Genomic DNA, 12,208 nt, shown 5'->3' on the forward strand with positions numbered 1-12,208 from the left:
GTTAACATATTTCCACAATGGAGTTTGGTCTTGTTTAGTTTTTTGAGGGTCATGTTCACCCTCCTCCAGCCCCTCCGCACTAGGGTTTTCACCAATTTGACTTTCTCCAGCTTCTTCATCCCCCTCTTCAGTTTGGCCCCTCCGTTTCCTACTCTCCAACACCATAATAACCATAAAAGGGACCAGGAAGAGGAAAATGCCCAGAAATATAGCCAGGTCCATGGTGTTTGATGTTTGTAGGGTTTTGATTCAAGAATCTGCAAATTAATTTAATTTATTGGGATTAATTAATTTAATTTATTAATTTAATTTAAATTCATGATTTTTAAACTCAATAAACTAAATTAAACTAACTAAATTACTACCTAACTAACTAAACTAACTAAATTACTAAGCTACTTACCTCTGCAGGCTTGCTCCTCGCTCCTCGGCACTTGCTCCTCGCTCCTCAGCACTTGCTCCTCGCTCCTTTGCTCTTGCTCTTGCTCCAAACTCTTGCTCAATGAAGTAACAATGAAATTTTTTTAGGCCCATTGGCCTTTTAAAACCAAAAAAAAAAAAATTTAAAATGCGATTTTTTTGGCGTCCGCGGAAATTTTTTCCGTCGAATAGCTCCCGGAGCGATTTTTAATGCCCGGGAGCGATCGCTCCCCAATCACTCCCGGGCGTTAAAAATCGCTCCGGGAGCGACGGAGCAATCGCTCCCTTAAATGCTCCCGAACAAGGCAGGGAGCGCAAATTTTTTTTAGGGAGCGCGCTCCCAAGGCACTCCGGAGCACGATTCGGGAGCGGGTTCGAGGGGGGGGCGCTCCCCTGCAACTATGATCTTAACCAACAAACCTTCCTCCTCCACCAAGTCAGCCTTTCAATGAGATATAACAACCTTTTTATAGTCTCTTCTTGTCCAGTGGCTTCAACCCAGCATCAACCCAGAAATTTTAACCCAGCTTCACCAGCAATATCAGAAATTCGGCTTCCGTAGCAACTGTAGAATTTTGGCCCCTCAAGCAGCTTCTCAACTTCGACCTTGATGCAACAGCTTCACAACTTCGATCTTGATGCAGCAACTTCACAGCTTCGATCTTGATGCAGCAGCGTCACAGCTTTGACCTTGATGCAGCTTTAGAACTTCATTACACATGAGAGAGAGAGACCCAAAAACTTCAATTCCAACTTCCTTCTTGAACTTCGCACTTTTTCTGCATCCCAGCTACTGCAATTCGAATTTGAGTGAGATGTCCTCCAAATGAGTCGAGTTGTTGCTTATATATAGTCATCTTAGGTGATCGAATTCTTCTAAGGAGGCCAACTCGTCCTTCCTTGAGGCCGACTTGGTGGATGAGGCCTAACTGACTTAATTTACATTAAAATAATTTTCTTTCTTAACAAATAATTCCCAAGAAGGGTTCTTAACATTGTGAAATGGATAAAGACACTTAACATAAACCCTAGAAGTCTTCCATGGAGACTACGACCTAAAAACAATTGACCCAAACATGAAACCCAAGCTTTAATAAGCTAATTTATTTAATGATAATAAAAAATTCTTTCTTTTGACAAATACACTTCAAATATAATCATGAAGACCGACACTAATTACATTCTTCAACAGCCTACACTTGTGTTGCTCGTACTCGTGTTGCCCGCACACGTGCTGCTTGCATTCACGTTGCCCACACTCACTTTCCAAATCAGAGCTCTCTCTTTGATGCGGATACTCTTAGGATGTGTCAAATGACGTCTCCCTTACCTCTTATTTATACATGTCTCATGTGGCAACGTTTAGCCCATTCTTGGGTCACCTCATGTCAAGGCTGACTTGACTTGTCTAGACAATTTGCCCACACTTAACTTCAAAAATTCATATCTTGACTTCTACACCTCGGATTTGGATAATTTTTGTTGTGTCAAGTTCGTCTCAGCATCCTCTATCATCTCCATCCATCACATGTAGAAATATCTCCATGGTTTTGGTCCCAACATCGATGGGTACAAAACCCCAAGCTTGGGTTTCAAGCCCACAAAGGAATTTTGTGTGCCAACTCCTCCACAACCCTCAAGCCTAGGGTTTGGAGTACCTCCCAAGCTACAAAACTCAACACTGTTAAGTGAACATCCATGCCAATTCCTTAAATGCCCATACCACCTCCCTACATGTTTGAACCACCACCCTCATTCCCAATTGTATTTGCTCTACTGTTTTCACTCAAAGTGCACAACACCTTAAGGAACCTTTTCCTGCTGAATGTTTTTTCCAAACTGTACTACACCAACATTCCGGGATGGGACAGGGAGTGGGGATAAGATTCCGATCAAGTTGGAGGATAGCAGTTCTATTTTAGGTGAGTTACAGCTACCTAGTTTCTTCTGTATATTTTTAGAACCACGCTCTATAAATTAATTTGTCTATATATTGTTTCCCACCATGTCTAAAAATGGCTGATGAGATGGAAAATACTACAATAATCAGAGCATGCATCAGGAGTACTTAATGCATCTCCAACAAAGAGTAGCAAGTGTAAATTGTACAAGAGATTCAAAGGAGCAATAGTAACCAGAAAGGGTAAAACAACCTAGGACCAGGACAGAAGCCCTAGCACACTAAATAACTGACAAATATGTGCTGGGTTCAGTGACAACCAGCAGCTCCCCTAACATTGAAGGCTGGGATAAAGACAATGATGAGATTCGTAGTTGAAACAGTGAAACTGCACCATTGCAACAATCCTTTGCATAAATGGTATAACCAACATGAGTTTTCCTTCCCAAATAAAATAGAAGTTTAGTTCAACTGACAAGATAAACATCCCCAAAGCCACAGAAATCCCAAACAGCTACCAGGAATGACAGTTTTGGTGCTGAAACCCAATATTTGCAGTTATAAATGTTAACAACCAACACAAAAAATGCTAACCAAACAACCACTACCACTAATTTTAGGAAAACATATTCATTCAAGCCCCAAACATATGCTGAAGAATTCAATTTCATATATGTAAAATAATATATCAAGTAAAACAAGAAATTTTGAGATAAAAGCCATAAGAACAAAACCTTCTTCACAATATTGGCATCTGAGCAAACACGATAATCATCTTCTCCAAAGGCAGGAGCACAGTGCACAACACCAGTACCACTATCATCTGTTACATAATTATCAGCTACAACTATGAAAGCAACATCTGAGAGCTCCAAGAAGTAGTCAAATAATGGCTGGTACCTGCAATATAGTTTCAGTATATTGGTAACATCTTTCACCTTAACAGAATTCCACACAACATATCATCTCACCTATTGCTACTACCAAAGACATCATATTAGTTGACCATAGGTAATGCAGCGTAGCTAACATTAAACTGTTGAATATCAATCTACAATTCTAACTTACAGTGTCCAAACTGTATGCACCAAAAAACATCTTCGAATAAGACTACAATTCTAATTTACAGTGTCCAGACTCCAAACTGTATGCACCAGAAACATCTTCGAAGAAGATCAAACCAAGGATGACAATTCCATTTGAGTATGCTGAAGTTCAATAAGATTCATTCCAAATACGAAATTTGCAAGATAAAATGTGAAGTATTTTTATCCATTCTCAAGAAGCTTCAGCATAAAGAAGAAATTTGAAGGCACTAAGACAGAGAAAACTAAAACAATCCAACTAGTGGTCTTCAATTTGAAGAATGAGATATTCTGAAATAAATGTGAACAAAAATTTTTAAACATGAGACTCCAAAGAAAGTATGCTTGTTGAATAGGCCAACCTCTATAATCAGAATTTACATATATTCAAGCTCAAAAATGAGCTTTCCTATTAACCCTGTTTTTGCAAACAATATCCTGCAGCCTCCTAAACGACAAAGAATGTATGCAAAACCACAAGTCCTCACAAAATTCAGCACCAAATAGCTCCATAAGATTGATCATCTCTATGATCTCAATCAATAGATTGGATCCAGATATGCCAGGCAAAAAGGTTTGGGAAAAAAACAACTAAATGAAAGATCTCGCACTTCAGCCCTTGCATATAATAATAATTAATACTAATAATGGCATTCATTTTAATTTTTATTTTAATATTTTAGAATGGTAGGTTCCTTAATTTATCATTATGTTCTTAACATTCCTCAAACATTCATTGGATTATTTTAATATTCATTAAATTATATAATTTATACAGGTTACATTAATATAATTCATATTATTAGTTATTTTAATACAAATTAATATTATTATAGTTAATATTATTAGTAACTAATTTAATTTAATGATATTAATATTATCATTTTAGGTTATTCTAGTTTTAATCAAACACCTGTTAGTAACAATTTATATCAATAGTATTAATAATAATATTTAATATTCATTAAATTATTATCATAATTAATATAGATTACATAAATAGAATTAATGTTATTAGTTATATTATTAGTAACTAATTCAATAATTTAATGATAATAGTATTATCCATTTAGTTTTTTCTAGTTTTTAATCAAACACTTATATCAATAGTATTAATATTAATATTAAAGTACTTTTGAAGTCAACCATTTATATTATACATTTTGTTTTTATTTATTTTTACATTTTATTATTTATTCCTCCTACCTCCAAATTAACTTTTCTTTCATCAAGCATTGTCCTGATGATGGTTCCTCTTTGGGATTCAAAACTTTGACAAAATTCAAATATTACTGTGGATAATCCGAATTCTACTTCTACAAAAGATTACCACAGAAGAATGAAATCTAACAACAACTAAATTAATAGTAATATTAAGAAGGCTGAAATCAGTAAAAGACCTAAAATCCCACATAATAAATCTTTGTTGTTTTCATTTAAAATTTCAGATAAGACCTCATGTAAATGCCAAAAGATAACCTACCATTTACCAGAATACATTTCTATCAATCCAAAACAATAAAATCATTCCACGTTTATCCTTCACTCTGGCTTGCACACTCTAACAGTGCTATCAGAGTGAGGTTAACTATATTTCCACTCAGAGAAACAACCCCTGGCCCCTCTGCCCAACAGTCCTGCGCTCTGGCTGGCATCATCTGTATAACACCCTCTGTTACTCTTTGTCCTCTGCCACTCTATTGATTCCATGTTGAGCGCTGCTCCTCCTGCCACCAGCAGTCCTAGTCCTATCTCTGTTTCTCTGGCATTATTTGCCATTCTCCTTCAAGTCGCAGAAGTTCTCTTCAGCTTTTTCTGAGCCAATTGGGAAAACTTTGCAATGAGCCACTCCCAAGCCCTCAGCAAACTCACTTGGTTCCTCACATCTCCCTTCTCGTTGCACCTGTAGGCACTGTGACTGTAGCCAAAGTGGGCCACTCCAACAAAGATTTCTTCCCTTGTGTCTTCTTTTTCCTTTCATTTATGGGCTTGTGTGCACTGTAGAGTATAAATTGTAACAACAGAAATAGCCCTGACTGCCATTCCCTGTTTGGGTACTTTCTGTTGTGTGTTCCTCTATATTTGCTTTTGGAATAGTAGCTGAGGGTGACAGGATGAATGTATGTGGGCCTCTGCCCCACATAAACTTCTTTTTTTATTTCCATCGACTGTCTTTGATACAGACGAAGCTTCACGTGCCGTAACCAGTGATCAATGTGATCCTTCATAGATGTGTTGCCCACCCTATCTTCAATTACAATTTAGTTCCCATAAATTAAACTAAAAGCCACTGCAGGGAATCAAACCCAGGTCATCTGCAGTTACAATCTTCCTCTTTCATCTGCAGTTACAATCTATTTCGCTGTCTGCCTGTACTTGTTCATCTTTTGCTGTGGTTGCAAGTGGTGGAGGAAACAAACGATTTACACTCAACAAGGCATACATGTTCTCCATCAACATATTAACCTGTAGTATTGGACCTATACCCCTGGTAATGTGCGTTGATTATGCAAAGCTCTTCTTGTTCTGTATTCTAGCTCAATAGTTGCAGACTTTGTGGCATGTTCTTTTATCTTTGATCAATGTGATTTCAAGCGCATTTGCATGTTCACCAAACAGAGGATATATATCATCCTCTGTAACTGTTCTGGGTACACAGATCCCACAAAAAGTTTGGCTTTCTCAGATATGCTACAACAGAAGTATCCAGTAAGGTCAAAGAAAGAATTGCAAATTTCTAAGAGGTAATGGATTAGAGGGAGCTTCAAATTCAAATTTATAGGATGGATGGTTACAAGTAAAAGACAAGTATGGTATTGTACCAAAGAATGGTTCAGCAATAGACCATTTTGGTCACTCATCAACAATGGAATATTTGCTTTGTCGGAGTATTTTTATCTTTTGGGGTTTCAAGTGGTATTTCCTTCAGTATTAGATGCAGTGCAATTTTTAGCCATTCAACTCCCGAATCAGAATAATGGTAACTTACAAATGGTGATTCTTGCAAGTTTTCTAGTTAAATTACTTTGTAAAAGGGTGCATTTTCAGTAGCAGCTGACACCCACTTGGCCACATGGAGGAACATAGTTCTTGGTCTTCATCCATGTGAACATTATGGAAAGATTTTCACCCTTTCACCTTGTATCTGATGAGAGAATAATACCAATGATTGACAGTGAGTCTTCTAGTTTTGAAACCTTATCAATCGAGCATGTACAAGCAAGCATGAGCCATTGCCAGAACTAGAACCTTGAGACTGAGCATGATTCAATTTGCGGTCATCTTCAAACCAACATCAGACTGCAGCCATGTTGAAATCACCATTTACGAACAGTTCTAGTTAACAGAAGACATCAACTTCCAACTAAATGAGGAAATGTTCTAAGAACTGCAGAACCTTAAAGCCAAGTTCCAACAGTTTACAGTCATCTTCAAACCAACATTAATTTTCTGTCATCTTCAAATCGTCATAGCACTTCCAGTTAGCTGAAGACATCAACTTCCAGCTAAATCGGGAAAATGTCCCAAGAACTACTGAGCCTTAGAGCCAAGTTCCAACAGTTTGCAGTCATCTTCAAATCGCCATTTGTGAGCACTTCCAATCAGCATAAGACATCAACTTCTAGCCAAATTTGGAAATGTTCCAAGAACTACTTGTTGAGAAATCAAGTGGAGTAGGATTAAGGATGATTTCTATGTAATTGCTTGTGAATATTTGTTGGCTTTTTATTACTTATATTTTTTTCTTCGTCAAGCAATTACCAAAAATACAAAACATGAAGATCACAAAGAAACAAAGAAACACAAGAAAATAGGCTCCAAGCCAGGGCGAAACCCCACAAGGGGTAAAACCCAAAATCCTCCTCTTATAGAAGCAGATCAAAATGAGATATCCAAGACCAAGACTGTCAAGAAGAACCGAAATCAGCCCTCCTCCAAGTCACCTCCAACAAATCAAATCAACAAAAGTCAACGCTGGTCAAATCTCTAAAATCTGGTCAACTCCTGAAATTTCGACCCCTGTAATTTCGGGCCTGCAGTGCCTCAGAAAAATTCTCGCGTGTGAACAGAATTAGGGCAAAAACAGCTCGTCTTATTTCTCCTTTGACTTTCACTGATTCTTCTTCTTGCTCTTGCACAGAAATCGATGTGATGTGGAGGATGGATGATTGGCTCCTCAAGTGGTCGAGTTGACTTGTATATATACATGTCTAGGAGAGTCGAACAGATACCCCTTAGGCCGACTTGTCCAAGGAGAGCCGACTTGGTCTTGTGGTGACATTTTTGACTCTTTGACTCATGACAAAAAATAAATTTCCTTTTCTTACAAGAAGTCCAAATGGAACTTGACTCAATTACATTTCTTTTGACTCACAATAAATTCTCTTTTGACTCAATTGACCCTATAAGCATGAAGAACATGCTTTGACTAAAATAAAATAATGATGAATAAATGAATATAATAAATATATCAATAGTACATTTGAATTACATTATGAAGACCGACACTAGTTACATTTCCAACACTCCCTCTTAACTAGGGAGGTATTCATAATGACACAACAAGATATTGTCGAGTCTCAAGTTGAGATATTCTCATAAGAAAGGATTTCGGATTGATAAGCATTAATGATGATTTGCATCATCATAATCAGCGTTGTCAAAATATCAAGGCCTCGACTAACAAGCTCTATCTCTCCACTAGATCAAAGCAAAATGTTGGGAGGCATAAATTTGGACACCACCCCCACTCGAGGCACATAACCCATCCAGATGTTCACTAGGCAATTCCTCACAGGACTATTTCCATACCGGAAAATATCGGTCCTTGGGGGCTATTCTTATCTTGGATTAATGTACAAAGTAGAAATCCTCAAAGAATATTGGTTTCAGATGCTTATCCAATCCACCATTCTCCTTACCAGTGTCTTTACTAAGGCTTACGGTTGTTAGTCCTAGCCTAGTACATGACACATGGAGAACCCAATGTCCACCCTCACTCCCTCTCATACAGGGAGAAATAACCACAAGGCTAAGCTTGTCTCAAAAATACTCATCAATGCATTAGCTACCTGTTCTACTGTGGAGATCTATTGTAGCTTCTTAGCTTTTATCTGCATCACAACATAACGAGCCTGAAGCTTCCTGGTTTTCAAGGAATTTTCATATTGAATTCAACGTGTCATCAAATAGTTCATCAAACGCCTTACGAAGTTGAACTTCTTTATAAGCCTTCACATCTTCTTCCTTCACATTGCAACAGAGTTCAGCTTCATGTTCTTCCTCATATCAACTTCCAATCATCAGTAATATTAACATCAGTACTGTCAACCCAACCAATGTGTTCCTAAACCAATCTGAGCTCCCTCTTTTCAGCTGAGGTAGGTGAACTTCTTCCCTTATATGCTGCCATTTACTCGATTTCTTTGTTGCATATTTCAAAGTGCTTCCTCCTTTTTAATCTTCATGCTTTACCACATTCTTCGAATTCTTCCATCTGCTAATCAAGCTTAGACAGATCTTGTCTTGACCTGCAACCTTTATTAGAAGACTATGAAAGAACAAAAGACAAGGTATAAAGATAATAGCAATAGAGATAATCAAGGAGATGTAGAGTAGTTATCTTTTGAAGAGGGTCAGCTCTCTCTTAATCTAGGACTTGCTCTTACATCAGCATGTTAATATTCCTGTCATTCTCAAGAGTTAAGTTTTCTTTTTACAACAGAAATGATTAGTTAGGGTTTTTTGTTCCTAGGGTTTTCTAACTCAAACTTTTGCTAGGGTTTACAAACCCTAGTTTCTTCAAAGTCTTCAAGGTCTGCCATTTTAGGAAATGCAAATTCTACAAGCATGCTATTGAGTTAGTTACAAAACCCTAGAGATGTTATTTACATGCTTTTTATACATGAGATTTCATTCCTTGATCATAAAACCTAGTCTACATATGCAAAGAGATACTTCAAATGCTAATATGTCAATGATTTCTACACAAACCCTTTTATGATGTATTCCTATCTTACGGGAGATCATTAGATTACAATATTATATAAATGAACAAGGTTTATACGTACCTTTTTCGATCTAACCTTATCCTTGCAGAGGTCTAATCCTTTGATTTCCCTTCAACTGTCATGTACCAACTAACTCCAAAAAAGGTGCCTCAATCCTTCAATCATTGTACTAGGATACAAACTACATATTTTCTTTGGGCTGCTTGCTTTGTTTTGGTTTCTTTTCAAACTTCATATACAGGTCGGCTTCATTGATGTGATTAGTCCTTTTATGTATAGGAAGGAAATTATGGCTGCTTCATAAATCCTTAGATATCTAATCATAATTTTTCCAATCTCAGCATTCAAGATGTCATAGGTTTGTCTTTAATGGGCTCTAAACCTTTGTATGTTTTAAACTATTGTCCTTCCCACTTAAACTTTGTTTATTGATATAGAAAACTCTATCACATTCTTTCAATCCTCGTGTATAGCCATAAAACTATGTACCTCAAGACTACATATATCACACAATGCCTAATATGATGTCATGGAATCTGCATTGTTCCATAGAGTTCTCAAAATATTATCCTATAATTTAGGTCTCTTCCTTTTAATCAGCCAAACCAAAAATGGCATAGTTATGTTCTCTATCAAGATATATAGGCATATCACAACATTCCTCTGGTCCTTATATGCATTGCCTCAAAGTTCGCATTCTTCATCATTTCGGGTGCCTTAGGGAAGTGATGTCACATAGAATTTTGTGAACCATAATGTTGTAGAAAGCTCGGATGGCATGTATAGTGTTTGTTGTTTGGTGTCATCATGGATGCTTGTTTCTATAGCTCGCATTCTAGAATATTAGTCTCCTTGTAATGTCCCTCCTGTGGCTTGCATCATTGCAAAGATAATAGACTTCCTTATAAGGCTTATATACTTCTAAAATTATTCATATTGTTCTTCATGCTTGTTGCTTGCCTCAACAAATTGTCAATTGCTTCAGAAATGGATGTATATGCCTTTGATATGTAGTGTACATAATAAACCTTAGATATTGCAAAGATATGTTGTTATAGTGAACTTGGGTAGCACAGAGATATAGGTATCATAGGAAGCTTGCTTTATCATTGAGAGATATGTCACAGAAACATCATCACAATAACTCACATCAATAAAGAGACTTGCATATTTAACACAGAAATAAGCGTCTTAACTTGCTCGTTTTCCACAAAAGAAGGTGCCTCATCTTGCTTGCATATTGTTTCAGACTTCTTGTTCGAATTGTCTTCTACAGAAGGAGACCCAAATTACTTTCCAAATGGTGGATGAATAGACATTTTTACATTGAGAACTTTGGATCATATTTTTACTATTGAATCTCAGGTCCATAGTAATGTCACAAGTTCTAAAAGAATTTTTACTTTGCTTCTGATTTTTACAACAGAGGTCTCGGTCTTCTCTTGTTGGCCTAGGGCTCGACCTAATTATTCTCAAACCATAGAAAAATAACCTTGATACCATCGGCTTTGAGATGAATTTCGGATGACAATACATTCCTCCTGTAAGAGCCTTAATTTCAGAGTTTCCAGAGTAATAGAACTTGGGGAAATAGTCAATTATAGACCTTCGCATACTTTAGATAATAAGCTTCGGCCTTCTATTCAAATGAATGTCATCTGGTTGTATAGAAGAGTACTCACTTGTCAAATAATATGTTATACGAATGTCTTCAAGAATGTTCATGAGTGTTGATGACCTTCTTTCTTTGCTTTGATAGAGAGAGATATGACTACTGCAAGGATGTCTTCAAATATCATTGTTTCGAGTGTGTCTTTGGAGGGAGATAATTATTGTGATATGCCAACAAGATGTGATCTTCAAACTACCTTCCTTTCACCTTAACTCTGATACCATGTTGACAAATCAAGTGTAATAGAATTAAGGATGATTTCTCTATCTTGATAATTACTCGTGAGTATTTGTCGGCTTCTTATTATTTATATTATCTTCTTCTTATCTTCTTCTTCAAGCAATTACAAAAAAAAAAAACATGAATATCACAAAGAAACAAAGGAACACAAGAAATTAGGCTCCAAGCCAAGGCAAAAACCCCACAAGGGCAAAAACCCAAAATCCTTTTCTTATAGAATCAGGTCAAAATGAGACATCCAAGACCCAAGACCAAGACCAAGACCAACACTGTAATAAAGAACCCCAAATCAGCCCTCCTACAAGTCAAAGTCCACAAAAGTCAACACTGGTCAAATCTCTGAAATTTGGTCAACTCCTAAAATTTTGGCCCCTGAAATTTCAGGCCTGCAGTACCTCAAGAAAATTTGTACGTGTGAACAAAATTAGGGCAAAATCAGCTTGTCTTCTCTCTCATTTGACTGTCTTTGCTCTCCTTTGACTTTTGCTGATTTTTCTTCTTGTTCTTGCACAGAAATCAATGTGATGTGATGGATGGATAATTGCCTCCTCAAACAAAGATGTTAATAGATAATGATTGATTTCTCTTACTTGATAGTTACTTGTGAATGTTTGTAGCTTCTTATTAAATTTATATTCTCTTCATCAAGTAATTACCAAAACATAAAGAACACAAGAACTTAGGCTTCAAGCCAGGGCAAAACCCCACAAGGGGGAAAACACAAAAAAATCTTCTTATAGAATCATATCAAAGTGAGATATCCAAGACCCAACACCAAGACCAATGTTGCCACAATGAACCCAAGTCAACCCTCCAAGCCTCCACCAACAAGGTCAAAATCAACAAAGTCAACGTTGGTCAAATCTATCAAATTTCGGTC

General features: G+C 36.9%; 1 protein-coding gene across 1 annotated transcript in view; it reads right to left on the reverse strand.

The window, feature by feature from the left end:
• LOC149156938 (isoleucine--tRNA ligase, cytoplasmic-like) overlaps positions 1–12,208 on the reverse strand; it is a 322,103-nt gene that overhangs the window by 245,177 nt on the left and 64,718 nt on the right. Inside the window, exon 5 of the mRNA XM_089438854.1 lies at positions 3,055–3,220. Within this exon, the coding sequence (XP_089294980.1) occupies positions 3,055–3,220 (166 nt within the window). The remainder of the gene's footprint in view (positions 1–3,054; positions 3,221–12,208) is intronic.

Source organism: Pinus tabuliformis, chromosome 9 (genome assembly GCF_031772625.1).
Source record: "Pinus tabuliformis cultivar Carrire ecotype Pingquan chromosome 9, CPIR1, whole genome shotgun sequence".
Taxonomy (NCBI): domain Eukaryota; kingdom Viridiplantae; phylum Streptophyta; class Pinopsida; order Pinales; family Pinaceae; genus Pinus; species Pinus tabuliformis.